At 41.8% G+C, this 21,752-nt stretch overlaps 1 protein-coding gene across 3 annotated transcripts; it reads left to right on the top strand.

Moving 5' to 3' along the window:
- Positions 1 to 369: 369 nt before the first annotated feature.
- LOC110527652 (GPI-anchor transamidase component PIGU) lies at positions 370 to 21,406 on the top strand. 3 transcript variants are annotated; one of them, XR_016497163.1, is made up of 13 exons: positions 383 to 558; positions 1,349 to 1,413; positions 1,527 to 1,586; positions 1,835 to 1,897; positions 2,673 to 2,782; positions 3,049 to 3,149; positions 3,254 to 3,351; positions 5,256 to 5,410; positions 5,658 to 5,801; positions 8,919 to 9,043; positions 16,460 to 16,608; positions 17,274 to 17,416; positions 20,114 to 21,406. XR_016497163.1 is itself a non-coding variant. In XM_021609066.3 (12 exons), the coding sequence occupies exons 1-12, from the start codon at positions 429 to 431 to the stop codon at positions 20,225 to 20,227; spliced, it is 1,308 nt and encodes a 435-aa protein (XP_021464741.3). In that variant the 5' UTR covers positions 370 to 428; the 3' UTR covers positions 20,228 to 21,406. The 3 variants fall into 3 exon arrangements, 2 of the variants coding, with proteins under 2 accessions (XP_021464741.3, XP_090096710.1); XM_021609066.3 differs by lacking the exon at positions 16,460 to 16,608 and having other exon boundaries at positions 370 to 558; XM_090240584.1 differs by lacking the exon at positions 16,460 to 16,608 and having other exon boundaries at positions 385 to 558; positions 1,562 to 1,586.
- The last annotated feature ends 346 nt before the right edge of the window (positions 21,407 to 21,752 follow it).

Below are 21,752 nucleotides of genomic sequence, written 5' to 3'. Positions count from 1 at the left end.
GGTAGGTTAGGTAATACCTGGCAAAAATCAGCATTAAGTGTGCAACTAAATGTTAGGAAGGTCTCCCTGTTTGGTATACTCAGTTTACATTCTACAGACTTTACTGAGGATTCCCTACAATACTTTTACTGCAGCACCTAGAATAGTTGTTGCTTTATAAACCAGCATTGGGGCATTTATTTGACCTTGGAAAATGTTTTAAAACCCAAATGTAATGCAAATGTCACTTAAATATGAACAAATATGAATCATTGTTCATGTTTCGACAATTATGTTTCATATATCATGAATAAATACAGGTTTATTGATATTTTTCCCACTGTTAGGTGGGGGACTTTTATTGAGAAAATGTTCGAAATTCTGTGACCCCGGACTTACTTTGTTAGTGTTGCTGACGAGCCGCTGATGGCTTCTTCCTCCCAACAAAGATGGCAGCTCCTTTAACCCTGCTTTTAATTGTAGCTGTAACAATAAGAGCAGTGTTATTTAGATCAAGTTTAGCTGAGCTAATACCAGAAAGAGTTGAGGTAGTATCTCCACTAAATGCCTGGAAAAGAGGTAGGCGTTTTATTGATTATCTTTGTAGGGAATTGCTGCTGTTTTGTCTTGCGCTTGCTTGTCAGTATGATGACCCCGCTCGGCTAGCTTGCTATGCAAACCTAGATAGGTGGTTGGACTGCACCACTAAAAGTGTTATTGAGAGTTCTAGTATTGGTAGTTTTAGTGATTCCACAAAGGAATATAGTAAAATACATGGGAAGCCAGAGAGTAATCAAAGCTAGTTAGCTGCCAATGCATGGTATTTGCAGTTACAGGCATTTCGCTACACCCGCAATAACGTCTGCTGAACACGTTTATGTGACCAATAACGTTTGATTTGATGCCTTCTGGAATGGCAATCAATGGAAGGCTAGCTAAAAAGCCAAGAAGCAAGGATGGGTAGCTACTGCAACAGTGATTCATGCATGTTTGCAGTATTTTCTAATACATGCTGCAATGTAAATTGCTGCTGTTCCCTTTATCTATTGGCTTTAACCTCAATATCCTGTAGAAACGGAATGACAGGGCGGTATATTAATTATTAACCAGACAGTACATTAGCTTGTGCAAGTCTAGCTGACTCAACTGTCGGAGTTTAGTCAGCTAGTGCAAGTCAAGCCTTATGATAGCTTATATAGATTTGGCTTTAATTTTGATATTGCACTCAAAATGTAAAATGTTCAGGACCAGTTTTTGGACTTAAAAGTACTAGCCCCAGCTATCATGGTTGAGAACAATGTGGACACAACAGGCTATACATTATTTTGGTTCCATAGGTTGATGATATTTTATGGTTTGTTATTTGTAGTTGTGGAAGGCCTGGCTCTCCTGGACCTGGGAGTATCTCCGTATGCAGGGGATGTGTTCCATGAGGTCAGTCCCCTCTCGATTCCATTAAACGAGTAACATTCTATCACAATGTGTTGCTTCATAAATTAATACATTCACAAAGTGGTATAATCATGATGTCATCTTATCTCTTTCAGACGCCCCTCATTATATATTTCTTTCACTTTGTTAGTGATTATGCAGAGATTGTGTTTATGGTGAGTGCAACCTTTAATAAATATACTTATTCAGTAATAACACTGTCTATTATGTCACTATACAATTTGATACCTGTATCAAATTGAGGGTCCAGTGTAATTTGATTGCTAGTTTTGCTCATAGACAATTAGCTGGAACATAAATAGATGCTACAGAGAAACCAGAATTTGAGTTTGATTCCCAAAGGTCAAATCCATCCATACATCCATCAATTGTGTTATCTTCCCTCTCTCAACCTGCCCCATAGATGGCAGATGCACTCACTGCGGTGGCACTATACCTAGCAGTGAAGGACTACAACAAGACTGTGGTAAGTGACAAATAATGCCAAAATAAATATAATGCCGATCATGATGATGTACAGTGTCATGGGATATTATGCATGTCTGCATGACCTAAAAATGTGCTTCAAGGTGCCTTGGGATTGGGTGTTAGACATTTCACTTGCATTATGGGTACAGGAACAACAAGCCTTGGTTTGTGACCTAATAAATACTGCTTACTAAAAGTATTTACTGTGCCTATTTGCTACATAGGCCTACTATTTTAGAACATAGGCTAAATGTTTGCTTAGCCGCCCCCGTATTTGGTTGTCAGCTGTTGTGACAAACACAGGGGTCTGATAAGTCGAGTCACTTCCTCAAGTGTGCAGTGAATTCAAACAACAGGAAATGCTGAAAGGAGTATCACGTCCTGGCTATATTTTGTCTTCTACTACAAAACACATTTTCACTTATCAAACAAACTTACTAAAGTTGAACGTGGCAGGAGTATTCCTTCACAGTCATTGTCTAGTCTTAACAGGGTGGGTGGTGTGGCGTCTTTTTGATGTTTCAAGATACCCTGGGATTGGGTGTCCGAGAGCATCAGATCAGTGACGCATTTTTGGTAAATTGTGACTGATCTACATATAATAGTGAGTAGTTATTTATGATGCAAAGAGATTTGTAGATCAGTCAGTCGGCAGTCGACTGCAATATTGAAGAATCCCAGAGACTTTTGACTTTGCTGTTTCATAATGGGTTCAGGAACAACACAGACTTGGTGTAGTGACACGGCTAGTGGGGTGTGTGTTTCTGCTCCAGTTCAGGAAACAGAAGTACGCCCTGGAGGCTGAGCGCTATCCTCTGGACTGCCTGGAGCTCATCCGCACCCCCAAAGAGATGTACTACATCCCTCTGAAAGTGGCCATGTTGTAAGTACCAGAGAAGGCACAGATCTAGGATCAGCTTACTTTCCCCAGTCTTAACCTTAACCATTAGAGGGGAAAACACAAAACTGACTAGATCAAAATCCAGGGTTAACTTCACCCTACTCCACCTGGCTCAACATAGTCAGCTTAAAGAACAGCTCTGTCAACATTCAATTACACCTTGACACCTATTGGTGTCTGCCAGTTTTGGTAAACAAAGTGTTTACAACTTAATGATGACCTTTAGTTTTCGCTCTCTCACTCTGCAGTTACTTGTTGAACCCTTTCACTATCCTCTCCTGTGTGGCAAAGTCAACCTGCGGGCTTAACAATGCAGTCATCGCACTCTTCATTCTCTGTACAGTAAAAGGTATGTGAACAGCAACAAATGACAAAATAAAAACTATTTTGGTGTGAACCAAACCATGTATTTGCTTGTCGTGTCAATAACTAAATTATTCTCTGATATTGAAGGAAGTTCCTTGATGAGTGCGATATTCTTGGCCTTGGCGACATACCAGTCAATCTACCCCCTCACACTATTTGCCCCGGCACTGCTATACCTACTACAGGTACGTTCGTATCACTCAGCTGAAAGACTCAAGTTTGCCTCACTTTTCACAACGTTTCCATCCAATTTGCGACAGGGATCAGTGGTCCCCAGGATAATGATACCTGCCCGACTGCAAAGTTTGGTGGAGGAGGAATAATGGTCTGGGGCTGTTTTTCTTGGTTCGGGCTAGGCCTCTTAGTTCCAGTGAAGGGAAATCTTAATGCTACAGCATACAATGACTTTCTGGATGATTCTATGCTTCCAATTTTGTGGCAACAGTTTTGTGGAAGGCCCTTTCCTGTTTCAGCATGACAATTTTTTAAGTGTATTTTTATTTTTTAGATTCAACCTTTTATTTAACTAGGCAAGTCAGTTAAGAACAAATTATTATTTACAGTGACGTTCTAGGAACAGTGGGTTAACTGCCTTGTTCATTTGCAGAACCACAGATTTTTAACTTGTCAGCTCGGGGATTCAATCTAGCAACCTTTTGGTTACTGGCCCAACGCTCTAACCACTAGGCTACCTGCCACCCCAAATGCCCCCATGCACAAAGAAAGGTCCATACAGAAATGGTTTGTTGAGATTGGTGTGGAATAACTTGAGCCCTGACCTCAACCCCATCAAACACCTTTGGGATGAATTGGAACGCCGACTGTGAGCCAGGCCTAATCGACCAAAATCAGTGCCGACCTCACTAATGCTCTAGTGGCTGAATGGAAGCAAGTCCCTGCAGCAGTGTTCCAACATCTAGTGGAAAGCCTTCCCAGAAGAGTGGAGGCTGTTATAGCAGCAAAGGGGGGACCAACTCCGTATTATTGCCCATGATTTTGGAATCAGATGTTCGACGAGCAGGTGTCCAAATACTTTTGGTCATGTAGTGTAGCATCGTGCGACTGCAAATTTACCTCGACGTGATGGTTAATCTTTGCCTGACGACTAAACTGAATTCTTCTGTCACTCTATGTTCGCTACATACTTCAGTTTGAGACTGCCACCCTTTAAGTTGTTTGTGGTGACGTCAAAATGAGGGGATTTGTACAAAATAAAGTAATCAGCGATTGTATCATCTCTAACCAATGACGCATTTTTAAAACACCGCTTTACTCACGGGTGTTTTGGCAATGGCCCAACCCATCATTTTCTGGGACCGGTCAGACCGGTTAGAACCTGTTCCACAGGTGTGGCGTATCGTTTGGCTTGCCAGGCAAGGTTATTCTATCAACAATTGTCCAATACATCGTTTCCACCGCAGTTTATAGCATAATTAGTTGTACCGACACAAAAATAACATTCTGTAGACATTTCTGAAATTATACAGAGTCTTCCTATTTCATCACAGCAGTTTTTTTTGTTTTTTTAATACACTATGACCTGCGGATTGAAACGTGGATAGTGATATGTGGTCAATCGCTATAGTCCAAAGTGGCTTCCTCCCCTTGTCGCCTTTCCTTTATATGCATAGACATGAGAACTTTCACCTGCCCAAGTACAGGCTGATTGGCATCCACAATATGGCTTCTAGCCTATGCTTTCAGTTCATTGCACTTGAAGGAGTCACAGAGATGTGGCCAGGTTGGACTATTGAGATGCACCCCTGGTGAACATTAAAAAATCTGTCCTATCCTTGTCCCGTCTACTTCATTGTACTGATCTGTAAGAACTGAACAGGTCACAGGCAGCCTAATAATGAGCTTCCACCTTTCAAGTCTTTTCCACATCAGTGCAAATTAAGGAGAGTAGAACATGAGTCTACGATCAGGTCTTCTGTGTCCATGTTACCTTATTCATTCTGATCTAGATAAAAGGAAAAACTGATCCTAAATCAGCCCTCCTACTCTGAGATGTTAGATACATTCTGCCTGTGATTTTTAAGCATTTGCAACATTAATTCTCTCCCTAATGTTTCTATCTTTCCCACAGAGGTTGTACATCCCAGTGAACTGGCAAAGATCCAGCTTCTGGCTCTTCACAACGCAGTACACCTTCATGTACCTGGGCAGCCTATGTGTCATGGTCTGTCTGTCCTTCTTCCTGCTCAGCTCCTGGGACTTCCTGTCTTCCGTCTATGGATTCATGTGAGTGACACCAGGGTTGGGGTCATTTCAATTCAAGAATTGACCGAATTGAAATGGGATTGACCCCAACCCTGATGGAAACGTTTACTAAGGGAGTTTTTTTCAGCTTGTTGTTGTAGACCTTAGCATACAATTACTGTTCATTTGTGCATTGAGGATTCACTAATCAGCGTAAATCTGTTATGAATAGGTGTCTTCGGAATATGATTGAGAGAATCTACAACTTTCCTTTATGTGTTCCCCCCAGCCTCTCCGTTCCAGACCTAACCCCCAACATAGGCCTCTTCTGGTACTTCTTTGCCGAGATGTTTGAGCACTTCCGCCTCTTCTTCATCTGCGTCTTTCAGATCAACGTGTTCTTCTACACCATTCCACTCTCCATCAAGCTAAAGTGAGTCCCTCTTCTCTTTAACTCACAGTATAGTGAGAATAAGGGAGTTGTTTTCGTGATTAAAAAGAGCACAGTTCTGTGGGGAGAAAATACAGTAAACCTCATTATAATCTGGCAGTCTGATTTTAATTTAAAAGATTTCTTCAATGTATGGCATTTCTCAGTTCAATAAACTAGTTAAATAATTGCTTCCTTATAATGCACATTGTTGAAGAAAAGTTTTAAATTAGATCACATGGCCCGATTGCAATTATTAGGTTTATGGTGTTTTTTTTGCACGGATGAAAATGTCACCCAAGTGTTTGGTCTCCTTTCTATGAAGTGGATATTATACCTCCACTTGTGTGGTAGTTAATAGTCAGGTTAATGAATTAGTAACCACAATGTAGATTACTTAGAATTATTAAACCTGATTGTGGTCATTGCAATTATGTCAAATGTATGTATTTGTTTGTTAACAAACAGTGTATTTGAGCTAACACCGCCCCACAGTCTACAATGGTTACGTAAGGTTACACAGTTGGACCTGTTTTGAGGCCTATTATAAGATTAACACAGTTGGGGTTTGTTTGCAAATCTTTACAGTTGCGTAAGCTTCAAGCTGTTTTATGTATCATGTTTATGTATCATGTTTGCCTACGTTGTGATCACCTTGCACCTGGATTGTTGCCGTGTAACAACAGAGGTACAACTTCTTCTACTCATCAAACCAAACTTTTCTGACCAGTCAAATCAGACCTAGAAAATATACTGGGAAAAAAAATCGCCACAACATGCAACAATTTCGAAGATTTTACTATACAGTTAATATAAGAAAATCACTCAATTGAAATAAATAAATTAGGCCCTAATCTATGGATTTCACATTGCTGGAAAACAGATAAGCATCTGTTGGTCACAGAAATGTTAAAAAAAAAAGTAGGGGCGTGGATCAGAAAATCAGGTAGTATCTGGTGTGACCACCATTTGCCTCATGCACCGCAATATCTCCTTTGCATAGAGTTGATCAGGCTGTTGATTGTGGCTTGTGGAATGTTGTTCCACTCCTCTTCAATGACTGCGCCAAGTTGCTGGATATTGGTGGGAACTGGAACACGCTGTCGTACACGTCGATCCAGAGCATTGCAAACATGCTCAATGGGTGACATGTCTGGTGAGTATGCAGGCCATGGAAGAACTGGGACATTTTCAGCTTCCAGGAATTGTGTACAGATCCCTTCGACATGGGGCCTTGCATTATCATGCTGAAACATGAGGTGATGGCAGCGGAAGAATGACAAAACAATGGGCTTCAGGGTCTCATCATGGTATCTCTGTGCATTCAAATTGCCATCGATAAAATGCTATTGTGTTCATTGCCAGTAGCTTATCTGCCCATACCATAACCCCACTGCCACCTCTGTTCACAACGTTGACATCAGCAAACCGCTCGCCCACACGACGCCGTACACGCTTTCTGCCATCTGCCTGGTACAGTTGAAACCAGGATTCATCCATGGAGAGCACACTTCTCCATTAAAGTCGTTTACGACGCCAAACTGCAATCAGATCAAGACCCTCGTGAGGACGATGAGCACGTAGATGAGCTGTCCTGAGACAGTTTCTGACAGTTTATGGAGAAATTATTCGGTTGTGCAAATCCACAGTTTCATCACCAGATCCCACTGTTGAAGAAACTGGATGTGGAGTTGCTGGGCTGGCGCGGTTAGACGTGGTCTGCAATGTGAGGCCGGTTGGACTTACTGCCAAATTCTCTTTAATGACGTTGGAGGCGGCTTATGGAAGAAACATTGAATTCTCTGGCAACAGCTCTCGTGGACATTCCTGCAGTCAGCGTACCAATTGCACACTCCCTCAACTTTTTAGTGTGGCCTTTTATTGTCCCCAGCACTAGGTGCACCTGTGTAATGATCAAGCTGTTTAATCAGCTTCTTGATATGCCACACGTGTCAGGTGGATGGATTATCTTGGTAATGGGGAAATGCTCATTTAATATGGATGTAAACAAATTTGTGCCCAACATTTTAGAGAAATAAGATTTTTATGCATATGGGACATTGCTGTAATCTTTTTTTCAGCTCATGAAACATGGGACCAACACTTCACATGTTGTGCTTTATATATTTATTTCAGTATACATTAATTTCCATTTCAGTGGATATAATTTCCATTGATGTTCCTGGGTATTATTATGTATATTATTATTGTTGAATATGGACTTGAGCCCATTTTAACCTGTTTATAATTGTATAATTAGCCTAGTGTTATGTGTTAGATGGAATGCTCTGTTTATTGTATTTGGGTAGAAGGAAAGTACAAAGGGAGCCTATCTCTGAGGGCAAGAATGATTCCATTAGGGTTGAATAGGAGCCATATGTCTGGAGTTAGAGCTGGTAGATCGTAAATTACCATTTTATATCTTTACTGTTTTATACCATTATATACTCCTAATAGGAATGAACTTTTATATATTATTAGGGATAGAAAGTAGTGTTAGGTGTAAGCTCTTTGTGTATAGTAATTATCTAGTGGACAGCGGTAGACTGCAATAATGTGTACTCCCCTAACTCGAGGCCTTTCTTGTCTGATAAGAAGACTTGAGAGGCGTTGAGGAGTATGAAGGTTCCGGACTCAAGCTTGGATGATAGCACCACCTGCCCAGCAACAGAGATTGATTGTTCATCCTTGAAACAAAAGGGGGGTCTAGTTGGGATGGGGGGCCAAGTGTGACGTTATAAACACAGTTGCTTGAGACTTTGTATGGTTTTCTTGCAGCTGCATAACCCAGTTTGGTGAATAGGTCTAGTCTGAGCTTTCTTTGGTATTCATCTTGATCATTGAACCAGAACATAGAACATAACAAACATCATGTATTAACGTATATTAATGCACATTCAATTTTATCTAAAGCGACTTACAGTAGTGCATGCATACATTTGGTATGGGTGGCCCCAGCATTGTTATAACAGCTATGCTCTACTGTGCCACACAGACCACATCTGTGTGTATATAATGTATCCTATCTAAACGAGTGACATCTATGCATCCTGTAGATGATTTTGTCTTAAAATTGCTGCCGTACAATAGTAACACTCTGCTGTCCTCTCTCTGTCCCAGGGAGCACCCGATCTTTCTGATCTTCATGCAGATTGCCATCATCTCCATCTTCAAGTCCTACCCCACCGTGGGCGACATCGCCCTCTACATGGCCTTCCTGCCTGCATGGAACCACCTATACAGATGTGAGTGGTTCCTTCCATAGAGATAGATAGAGGACTTATTTTTGTATCTGTGCCATTATAGTGTCTGAGACGGCATGGGCAGCGCCATTGAGGCTGTCTGCATTTTAAAGTAGTCAATTTTCTTCTTCACGATTGGTTGATCCCTCCTGATGACCTGTTTGGACATGATTCCAACAGAGTCACCAGGAGGGATCAGCCAATGAAGTTGGAAGTCCCACCCAGTTGACTACATTAAAATGGTGGAAGCCCTCAATGGAGCTGCCCATGCTAATATGGCCTTTGGCCGCTATCATTCTCTATGGTTCCTTCCCATGACCCTTGGGTTGTGTTCGATAGGGCACACAGTAGCAAACTGTTTTGCAACAGAAGATGAACAAAAGCATTACTTATTGGACAAGTTTAGATAGGACCTCCCCACTTTTCAAAGCGCTTTCTTCCTTTTTGTACCTACTGATCTCAAGGAGAGTTTTGTAAACATGTTTATTAGATCAAATCAAATGTTATTTGTCGTGCCGAATACAACAGGTACACAAATACAACAACCACACAGACCAGAGTGGGCTCTGGAAAGCAGATGATCAGGATGCCCTTAAGTTGGACCTGCTCTCTTTTAGCTTCATGTATTTCATGTGCTATTTTTATGATAGTTTTATTTGTATATATTTGTTTAACCTTTTAAACAAAAGGCGCTTGGCCTGATTTCAGAGGCTTTATTGTACTTTTTATTTTAAAGTAGTCAAATTTTTTGGGGGTGAAGATTCCCATGCTTAAAGGTTGAAGGGACTGCATCTTTGGAACATTTGCGTTTTTCTCATTCGTAGCACGTACTGAAGGAAATGGCTATTTCTTGGGTTTACAGATTTCACCATCTTTGTTTCAAAGGTTAAGCCATGCAAGTTTAAGTACACACGGCCAGTACAGTGAAACTGCGAATGTCTCATTAAATCAGTTATGGTTACAGTGAAATGCTTACTTCCATGCCCTAACCAACAATGCAGTTTTACTCGAGGTAATTGAGGTAATATGTACATGTAGGTGAAGTTATTAAAGTGACTAGGGGGGAGGGGGGGGGGGGGGCAATGCAAATAGTCTGGGTAGCCATTTGATCAGCTGTTCAGGAGTCTTATGGCTTGGGGTTAGAAACTGTTTAGAAGCCTCTTGGACCTAGACTTGGCGCTCCGTTACCGTTTGCCGTGCGGTAGCAGAGAGTATAGTCTATGGTTGGAGTCTTTGATTTGAGTCTTGATTTTTTTTAGGGCCTTCCTCTGACACCACCTGGTATAGAGGTCGGATGGCAGGAAGCTTGGCTCCAGTAATGTACTGGGCCGTACGCACTACCCTTGGTAAAGCCCCGCCTTATCTCAGCTCACAGGTCACCATAGCAACACCCACCCGTAGCTCACGCTCCAGCAGGTATATTTCACTGGTCATCCCCAAAGCCAATACCTCTTTTGGCCGCCTTTCCTTCCAGTTCTCTGCTGCCAATGACTGGAACAAATTGCAAAAATCACTGAAGCTGGAGACTTATATCTCCCTCACTAACTTTAAGCATCAGCTGTCAGAGCAGCTTACCGATCACTGTAACTGTACACAGCCCATCTGTAAATAGCCCATCCAACTACCTCAGCCCCATGTTATTTTTTGTTGTTGTTGCTGTTTTGCACCCCAGTATCTCTATTTGCACATCTATCACTCCAGTGTTAATGCTAAATTGTAATTATTTCGCCACTATGGCCTATTTATTGCCTTACCTCCCTAATCTTACTACATTTGCACACACTGTACATAGATTTTTCTATTGTTACTGACTGTACGTTTGTTTATCCCATGTGTAACTCTGTTTTTGTAGCACTGTAAATGAGAACATTGTAAATGAGAACTTGTTCTCAACTGGCCGACCTGGTTAAATAAAGGTGAAATAAAAATAAAAATAAAAACCATGTTGGTTTTACAGACTCAGACAGGGAGAGGTTGAAAATGTCAGTGAAGACACTTGCCAGTTGGTCAGCGCATGCTCGGTGTACACGTCCTGGTAATCCGTCTGGCCTTGTGGAGAGCGTGATCACACAGTTGTCCGGAACAGCTGATACTCTCATGCATGTTTCAGTCTTACTTGCCTCGAAGCAAGCATAGAAGTAATTTAGCTCATCTGGTAGGCTCGTGTCACTGGGCAGCTCTCGGCTGTGCTTCCCTTTGTAGTCTGTAATAGTTTGCAAGCCCTGCCACATCCGACGATCGTCGGTGCCGGTGTAGTACGATTCAATCTTAGATCTCTAATGATGCTTTGCCTGTTTGATGGTTCGTCGGAGGGCATAGCGGGATTTCTTATAAGCTTCCGGGTTAGAGTCCCGGCTGCTGTTCTATCCTGCCAATACAGTATAAAACCCGCCATCTGTATGATGTTCATGTCGTCGTTCAGCCACGACAGATGACGTTGGACATGGAGTGTGTGCTCCTTAACATTGTGAGTCCCTAATATTATAGTGCAGTAATCCTCAACCGCAGTACTGCAGGTTTTGTCCCAGCTGAGCAGTTTAACACCTGATTCATCTAATCGAGGTGTTGATGATCAGTTGAATTTACTACGCCACTACTTCAGTTTCCTCTTAACACACCCAAGTACAGAGAAGGTCCTACGCTTGGCCCCGACCCCTTCATTGTTTTCTGATGTAGAGGACCTGGATTGCAAGCCATGTTCTCTCTAAGCTGTGCGTGTGATCGCAGTAGCCCGAGACTGCCACACAGCTCCCCCGGCACTTTCACGTGGAGCGCAGAAGAAATATCAGCCCACAGAGAGAAGCACAAGATTGAACTTCACTCAACTTTTTAGAGTTTTCTCAGTCAGTCTGTTAGTTTCTCTGTTAATTTGTTATCAACATTTCCCTTTACTGTGGCAATTGTGATGGAATCAAAGCAATATTGGCCCATTTCTATGCCACATACCGAAACAAAGCAAACTATGCAAGAGATTTTGTTGTAGGCAGAACGCATCCGAGTATGAGTCTATTGGGCTTGACTCAGCCGTACACTACACAGACCGGTGCAGCATAACTAATTAGAGCTGCAGTAGGCCTATATGCAACTTGACCCTTGTCATATATGGATCTGTGCCATTTACTTTGAACTGGACTGTGTTTACAGCTGTGGTGATGATTAGATGTGCTTGTTTTGAGGTCAAAGCAAGAGCTGCATGTAGCTATGTGTGCACATTTTGTTAATTTCCTTTGCTAGTTAGTGAGATATTAGCCGAGTTAGATTATTTGTCGTCAGCAATGGGGGAGTGATTGTTTCCTACGATAATTATGTCTTTGAAAAAGTGAGTCAGGTGAAGAGGTTCTGGTAGGCCTACATTTTGGTCAAATGGCCACTGTAGCCTACTTGGCCACTGTTAAAACGGTGACTTAAAGTGGGTACAGCCTCTGTTCACAGTAAATGTGCACTGGAAGTTGCACAGAATTTTCACAACGTTCAAGTTTGCGCTCAGCAAGACCTGAAATTGGCTCATTGACAGAAATAAATTGAGTGAACATCTGGTTCTTACGGATCGGTAAACCTCCAAAGTGGTCTAGGATGGTGTTTCCCTATCTTGGTTCTGGCTATACTTTTTTTTGTTTTAGCGCTAACATACCTGAATCCATTAACATGTTATCTCAGTCGTTGAGTTTGGGGATTACCCCCCAAAAATGTTTTGTCAGAAAATAGAAAGTGACATTGTTTGAAAGGTAGAGTCCTTTTTGGAAATCAAACCAATTTTTATGTTTCTTATGGTCAATTCGGCAGTCTACAAATGATTTGTAATTATGTTCCGGACCCCTGACCATCCGCTCATGAAATAAATCGCCCTATGGTCAAATACTGTATGCAATGTAGGTCACCAAAAGTGCAAACATTTAGTATGCAGGGTCATTGTAAAGCAATGCATTTCCTTCTCCATCCACATGAACTTGTATGCATCCTCCACATGCGCCGTTGATCTAGCTCATCGTTTATAATAGGAAGAGTGAATGGGAAAAGACGATTTTTAAGTTTCCTCGTCTGTCATTCAAAAAAACAAACTCCATAACTTAACAGCCCTGATTGCCCTCATTTTAAGATGTTAGGCTTGAAAATCCATTCAGCCATTTTGTCACACTGACTCACTACCCAAACCAGACACAACTGGTTTCAAGTGGCCAAGAGACGTCATGTGACGGGGCTGTAGTGGAGCAGGTTGAGAGCTTCAAGTTCCTTTTTGTCCACATCACCAACAAACTCTCATGGCCCATACACTCCAAGACAGTTGTAAAGAGGGCACGAAAAAGCCTATTCTCCCTCAGGAGACTGAAAAGATTTGGCATGGGTCCTCCAGATCCTCAAAGTTCTATAGCTGCACCATCGAGTACCGGTACCGAAGCGCCAAGTCAACTAATCAAATGGCTACTCGGACTATTTGCATATTTTAATTTTATTTATCCTTTATTTAACTATGCAAGTCAGTTAAGAACAAATTCTCATTTACAATGACAGCCTACCCCGGCCAAACTACTAAACGGGACGATGCTGGTCCAATTGTGCGCCGCCCTATAGGACTCCCAATCACGGATAGTTGTTTTACAATCTGGAATCAAAGCAGGGTCTGTAGTGGCGCCTTAGACCACTGCGCCACTCGGGAGCCCATTGCATTGGCCCCCCACCCCCTCTTTTACGCTGCTGCTACTCTCTGTTTATTATCTATGCATAGTTACTTTACCTCTACCTACATGTACATATTACCTCAATTACCTTGACTAACCGGTGCCCCCGTACATTGACTCTGTACCAGAACCTCCTGTATATAGTCTCGCTATTGTTATTTTGTTGCTGCTCTTTAAGTATTTATTTTTCAACAACAACAAAAATATTTTGGGGGGACTTACCGCTTATTTTTTTAAACTGCATTGTTGTTTAAGGGATTGTAAGTAAGCATGTGACAAATATAATTTGATTTGATCTCTAACTAACATCTAGTGGACGAACTGGGAATCAGACAGGGGATATATTTACATCAGTGGATAGATAGACTTCAGATTTCTCCTTGTATCCAAGATGAAAAAATGACTGGGTTCCTATGGGAATTTCTTTAGACCGCCACCATTATGTAAAAAGGAGGAAAATATATATTTTCTTTTAAATCCTTTTAGAACACTAAATTACATTTTAGTCATTTAGCAGACTCTTATCCAGAGCGACTTACAGTTAGGGCATTCGTCTTAAGATAGCTAGGTGGATTAGGATCCCCACTTTATTTTAAGAATGTGAAATGTCAGAATAATAGAGAATGATTTATTTCAGCTTTTATTTATTTCGTCATTCCCAGTGGGTCAGGAGTTTACATACACTCAATTAGTATTTGGTAGCATTGCCTTTAAATTGTTTAACTTGGGTCAAATGTTTCGGGTAGCCTTCATTAAGCTTCCCACAATAAGTTGGGTGGATTTTGGCCCATTCTTCCTGAGCTGGTGTAACTGAGTCAGGTTTGTAGGCCTCCTTGCTCGCACAAGCTTTTTCAGTTCTGCCCACACATTTTCTATAGGATTGGGGTCAGGGCTTTGTGATGGCCACCCCAATATCTTGACTTTGTTGGCCTTAAGCCATTTTGCCACAACTTTGGAAGTATGCTTGGGGTCATTGTCCATTTGGAAGACCCATTTGCGACCAAGCTTTAACTTCCTGACTGATGTCTTCAGATGTTGCTTCAATATATCCACATAATATTCCATCCTCGTGATGCCATCTATTTTGTGAAGAGCACCAGTCCCTCCTGCAGCAAAGCACTCCCACAACATGATGCTGCCACCCCGTGCTTCACGGTTGGGATGGTGTTCTTCGGCTTGCAAGCGTCCCCCTTTTTCCTCCAAACATAACGATGGTCATTATGGCTAAACAGTTCTATTTTTGTTTCATCAGACCAGAGAACATTTCTCCTAAAGTACGATCTTTGTCCCCATGTGCAGTTGCAAACCTGAGTATGGCTTTTTTATGGTGATTTTGGAGCAGTGGCTTCTTCCTTGCTGAGCGGCATTTCAGGATATATCGATATAGGACTCGTTTTACTGTGGATATAGATACTTTTGTACCTGTTTCCCCCAGGATCTTCACATGGTGCTTTGCTGTTCTGGGATTGATTTGCACTTTTCGCAACAACGTACGTTCATCTCTAGAAGACAGAACGTCATCTTCTTCCTGAGCAGTATGACGGCTGCGTGGTCCCATGGTGTTTATACTTGCGTACTATTGTTTGTACAGATGAACGTGGTACCTTCAGGCATTTGGAAATTGCTCCCAAGGATGAACCAGACTTGTGGAGGTCTACAAAAAAACAATTCTGAGGTCTTCGCTGATTTTCTTTTGATTTGTCCATGATGTCAAGCAAAGAGGCACTGAGTTTGCCTTGAAATACATCCACAGGTACACCTCCAATTGACTCAAATTATGTCAATTAGCCCATCAGAAGCTTCTAAAGCCATGACATAATTTTCTGGAATTTTCCAAGCTGTTTAACGGCACAGTCAACTGAATGTATGTAAACTTCTGACTCACTAGAATTGTGAAACCGTGAATTATAAGTGAAATCTGTCTGTAAACAATTGTTGGAAAAATGACTTGTGTCATGCACAAAGTAGATGTCCTAACCGACTTGCCAAAACTATAGTTTGTTAACCTGTTTGGGGTAGGGGGCAGCATTTTCACTCTTGGATAAATAGCGTGCCCAAACTGAACTGCCTCTTACTTTGTCACACATCCTAATATATGCATATTATTATTAGTACTGGATAGAAAACACTCTGAAGTTTCTAAAACTGTTTGAATCATGTCTGAGTATAACATAACTACAACAATATATATTTTTTACTGTTAATATAAAGAAATCAGTCATTTTAAATTAATTCATAAGGCCTATGGAACTATGGATTTCACATGACTGGGAATATAGATCTGTTGGTCACAGATGCCTTTTTTTTTTTAAAGTAGGGACGAGGATCAAAAAAACAGTCGGTATCTGGTGTGATCACCATTTTCCTCATGCAGAGCGAAACATCTTCTTTACATAGAGTTGATGAGGTGGAATGTTGTCCCACTACTCTGGAACACGCTGTCATGCACGTCGATCCAGAGCATCCCAAACATGCTCAATGGGTAACATGTCTGGTGAGTATGTAGGCCATGGAAGAACTGGGACATTTTCAGCTTCCAGGAATTGTGTACAGATTCCTGCAACAAGGGGACGTGCATTATCATACTGAAACATGAAGTTATGGCGGCGGATGAATGGCACAACAATGGGCATAAGGATCTTGTCACAGTATCTCTGTATTCAAATTGGCAACAATAAAATGCAATTGTGTTCGTTGTCAGTAACATATGCCCATATGTGGCTGGTCTCGGACGATCCCACAGGTGAAGAAGCCGGATGTGGAGTTCCTGGGCTGGCGTGGTTACACGTGGTTGTGAGGCTGGTTGGACGTGCTGCCAAATTCTCTAAAACGACGTTGGTGGAGAAATTAACATTACATTTTATGGCAACCGCTCTGGTGGACATTCCTGCTGTAAGCATGCCAATTGCACACTCCCTCAACTTTAGACATATGTGGCATTGTGTTGTGTTGACAATAATGCACATTTTAGAGACCCCCTTTCTGGGGTCTTTTTATTTCAGCTCATGAAACATGGGACCATGTTGTGTTTGTCTTTTTGTTCAGTATAGTACACTGAGTGTACAAAACATTAAGAACACCTGCACTTCCCGTGAGACTGACCAGGTGAAAGCTATGGTCCCTTATTGATGTCACTTGTTAAATCCACTTCAATCAGTGAAGATGAAGGGGAGGAGACGGGTTAAAGAAGGGTTTTTAAGCCTTGAGACAATTGAGACATGGATTGTGTATGTGTGCCATTCAGAGTGTGAATGGGCAAGACAAAATATTTAAGTGCCTTTTGAACGGTTTGTCAAGAACTGCAAAGCTCCTGGGTTTTTCACACTACAGTTTCCCGTGTGTCTCGGAATGGTTCACAACCCAAAGGAAATCCAGCCAACTTGACACAACTGTGGGAAGCATTGCTTTCGACACCTTGTAGACTCTATGCCCCAACGAATTGAGGCTGTTCTGACTGCAGGGGGGGTGCAACGCAATATTAGGAAGGTGTTCTTAATGTTTTGTACACTGTATATTGTCCATTTATTTGATGTATTTGTTTTCCTTGTCTCTTCCAGTCTTGAGAAATATATTTCTGGTGTCGGTTGTGTTGTTGGCTTGCTCCGCCTTGTTCCCCGTCCTCTGGCACCTCTGGATCTACGCTGGCAGCGCCAACTCCAACTTCTACTACGCCATCACACTGCTCTTCAATGTGGCACAGGTGAGTGGGCTGGCATAGGCAGCAAAGGGTAAGTTAGCAAAAGGGACAGGCAACTTTAGTGTATTTTTCTGCTAATCCTAGGGCAGGGATCATCAACTAGATTCAGCCGCAGGCCATTTTTTTTCTTGAGCGGATGGTCGGAGGGCCGAAACATAATTACAAATAATTTGTAGACTGCAAATTGACCGCATGAAACCGAAACAGATATGTTTGACTAAAACATAATCATGTCAAACCTTGCTTACATTTGTATACAATCACGTGTCTCTCTCTTATATGTGGGAATAGAAACAGATTTCTAAAATTAAAATATTTCCTGGTGTTTTTAAAGTCTTATGTCCAACAATAAAACTATTTTTTGCTCATCTTTGGGGGCCAAATAAAACTGCCCTTGGGCCAAATTTGGCGCACGGGCCATCAGTTGGGTATGGCCAAGTCTTTTTCCTTGGGATTGAAATGCTAGTAGTATCATATTTAACATTGTTGGTCTTCAGCTAGGGTATGTTAACTGCCACAGCCTGCTATACCCAAATGGCACCCCTGGGGCATCTCACCAAGATCAGTGATACAGTGAGTCTGGCTACGGACCAGAATTTGTCAAGTTTGTATGTAAAAGAGGCTTATGATGTCACCTATAATGAATAGTGGAGGCAGTAAAACAAGTAGACTTATTGGGGGACCTTCCCAAACTCACAGATAGACATTCTAAATAAACGGCAGCCACTTTGCCGTTTGACAACCGCAGATATCTTTTCCTTCAGTGTCAGCTAACACTCACAAATCCCTTGTCTGGAGTTGAAATCATGGTAATACAGAGCGAAGACTTAGTTACAGAGGGGACCGGAATGCAGGACTGTTTGTCCTCTGCCATGTCCTTCACTAATTCATCTGCTCTGGAACATTCTGTAGAAACCAAGGTTTTGGGTTACCTGTCAGAGTATGACTATGATATCACTGTCTAACCATGTTTAATGGAGAGGCCGGTAAACTGGGTGTAAGACGCTTTGGGATAAAATAGCTCATTTTAGTCCATTGAGACTTTTCTTCCTGGTCTTCTCAGCTAAGGACATAAGCAGGATCCGCAAAGACTGAACAAACACTCTATTTTCATGTCCGGAGCAGAAAATGACAATAATGGTGTCTTGGGGAGTCATTCGTAATTTGACGGTGTTGGTTCGAACAAAACAAGGCACTTCTTAGGTTCACACACAACTCTGGCCATTTGGACTATTATGGAAGGATTCCCAGATGAAGCCTGTTCAGAGACTTCCCAGTCTGATCAATTATACACTTGAGCAGACTATTTATAAAAACGGATCTGTCAAAATATGTTGTTTTCGTAGTTGTGAGTAAACCTGCCTGTCAGTTTTGAGAGAAACAATCTGAGATCAACCTGGTCAGTTTTGCTAGCTGACCGCTTTGGCTGACATATATTTCAAATTTCTCTGATAGTATGCAGGTTGACTTTGCCTGAGATTACATCATTTCAAAGGAGAAGGCCTAACCATTCCACACATGGTTTGGAGATGCTCCCAGAATTTTTATGTTGCAATGTTTAAAATTTACAGGTTATATAAGATGAAATATATAATATACAGTGGGGCAAAATGTATTTAGTCAGCCACCAATTGTGCAAGTTCTCCCACTTAAAAATATGAGAGAGGCCTGTAATTTTCATCATAGGTACACTTCAACTATGACAGACAAAATGTCAGACGTGTCCCCCTGCTTAAGCCAGTACATGTCCAGGCCCGCCTGAAGTTTGCTAGAGAGCATTTGGATGATCCAGAAGAAGATTGGGAGGATGTCATATGGTCAGATGAAACCAAAATATAACTTTTTGGTAAAAACTCAACACGTCGTGTTTGGAGGACAAAGAATGCTGAGTTGCATCCAAAGAACACCATACCTACTGTGAAGCATGGGGGTGGAAACATCATGCTTTTGGGCTGTTTTTCTGCAAAGGGACCAGGACGACTGATCCGTGTAAAGGAAAGAATGAATGGGGCCATGTATCGTGAGATTTTGAGTGAAAACCTCCTTCCATCAGCAAGGGCATTGAAGATGAAACGTGGCTGGGTCTTTCAGCATGACAATGATCCCAAACACACCGCCCGGGCAACGAAGGAGTGGCTTCGTAAGAAGCATTTCAAGGTCCTGGAGTGGCCTAGCCAGTCTCCAGATCTCAACCCCATAGAAAATCTTTGGAGGGAGTTGAAAGTCCGTGTTGCCCAGCAACAGCCCCAAAACATCACTGCTCTAGAGGAGATCTGCATGGAGGAATGGGCCAAAATACCAGCAACAGTGTGTGAAAACCTTGTGAATACTTACAGAAAACGTTTAACCTGTCATTGCCAACAGAGGGTATATAACAAAGTATTGAGATAAACTTTTGTTATTGACCAAATACTTATTTTCCACCATAATTTGCACATAAATTCATTAAAAATCCTACAATGTGATTTTCTGGATTTTTTTTTTCTCATTTTGTCTGTCATAGTTGAAGTATACCTATGATGAAAATTACAGACCTCTCTAATCTTTTTAAGTGGGAGAACCTGCACAATTGGTGGCTGACTAAATACTTTTTTGCCCCACTGTAGCTTGTAGCTATGAAATCAGTTTGATGGGAGTACAGTACCTGTAACTGTTGAAATTCAACTAATCACAGATGGATATTACTTTGTTTCTTCTCAGATCTTGCTGGTGTCGGACTACTTCTATGCGTACCTGCGGCGAGAGCACCACCTGACCCATGGCTTGTACCTGAAGAGGAAAGACGGCAGCGAGGCCACTCTGGTTCTCAAGTAGACGTCAAACTCTCACACGCACGCAGGCAGGGATGGGACATGGGTGACAGACCCATACCTGACTGTCAGTGACACTGAACATTACCCCACCCTTTGAGTTCTTATTTCTGAGGTCTTACGTTTAAGCAAACATCTACCCACCCAACCAACCAACCAACCACCTGCCACCCCCATAGACCAAAGCCATAGTGTATCTGAAGTTACTTCTGGTACAGAAATTATGGATGGAGCAGACATGGAGTTGAAGAGGGTGGGATGGAAGATGGATGCCTTTTGCTCTTTCCATGCTCTGTCGCTCCAGTGAGTAGGTGACAAATCTTGTTGTGGCGGGTAGGTGATGATGTTGCTTGTCCTTTTCTTTTGCTTAATTTGGTCATAGTTTTTTTCCTGGATTTCCTTTCTTATGCTTTTAGGAATTGCTGTCACTCATTGAAAACAAGCATATGACTTGAGAGATGTGAGCCTTTGGGTACTTGGAGCACACAGGAACCAGACAGTTCTGCATTTAGGCTGTTTACCAGCAGAGGGTGTTGCTTGAACATGAAAAACACAGGGGCTTGTCAGTCAATCTAGGGTTTACTGGAAGAAACAGCCTCCACATCTGGGTCGTGTTCATTAGGGCGCGCAACTGAAAATGTGTAAAACATATAATGCATTTCTTATTGTCCAAGTAGTTCACCTGTTCCATTATGTTGTCTTCTTGTTTAGTGCCTAATGAACAAAACCCTTTATTTTGTGTTTTACTAATACACTTAACACTTTGTCCTACAAAAACTGTGTACAACATGTTGGTAAGTTGGCACTCTTCTCTCAATGGATATCTGATGGGCCTAACTACTGCATTGTCACTATTTGCAATACTATAGTAAAAATATATCGGGATAAGACACCTGTTTACTGGAGTGTTATCTGAGAAAAATGTACTCTGATAACCCTCTACCCAGTGAAAATTAGATATGATCTGGATTCCTCACTATCTGAACTCTCGTTGAACACTCTGCTTGTTGAATGTGATCCAGCATGAATGTTCATGTATGCCATTTTTATGTGTACATATACAGTATTTATTTGACAGCACTAATTTTGTTCAACATTTTTCTTCTATAATTTTATAATTGTTTTGATATGTTTCTGTATTTGTTTTTTCTTCATGATATTAAAGACCAGGGTGATTTTAAAACGCATCATGTTCCATTTGTTGAATGAGTGGCTATGAATGATGACTAGATTACAGGCTTTTGAGTTTTTTTTTGTTTGGAAGCATACAGTGCAGCACACTGGAAACCTGTTCTGGAGTAACCTACTGGATCACCCATTTGAATCCATAGCAGTAGATGACTTCAGCTGATCAATTAAGAGCCGACCTTCTGGTCAATCCTTAGCCCCTGCAGGCCCTCCCTTCTCAAATGTTCCAGACCCTCTGTCTATGGTTGAATCCAAATCACCCCCTTCCCTTGGCTCTCCATTTGCGCTTTCATGCTCACCTGCGCCATTTGCACAAGTGTCCCAAAGCTGAGGGAGTGAAA

This window comes from Oncorhynchus mykiss, chromosome 7, assembly GCF_057628025.1.
Source record: "Oncorhynchus mykiss isolate SJ-2025 chromosome 7, ASM5762802v1, whole genome shotgun sequence".
Classification (NCBI taxonomy): Eukaryota; Metazoa; Chordata; class Actinopteri; order Salmoniformes; family Salmonidae; genus Oncorhynchus; species Oncorhynchus mykiss.
The sequence above is the reverse complement of the archived record's forward strand: the minus strand, read 5'-3'. Positions and strand labels throughout refer to the sequence as shown.

Coding starts and splice junctions, on each gene's coding strand:
- LOC110527652 (XM_021609066.3), top strand. CDS start 429: ATGGCAGCTCCTTTAACCCTGCTTTTAATTGTAGCTGTAACAATAAGA. Junction 1,587..1,834: donor ATGCAGAGATTGTGTTTATG/GTGAGTGCAACC, acceptor CCTGCCCCATAG/ATGGCAGATGCACTCACTGC. Junction 5,802..8,918: donor CCACTCTCCATCAAGCTAAA/GTGAGTCCCTCT, acceptor TCTCTGTCCCAG/GGAGCACCCGATCTTTCTGA.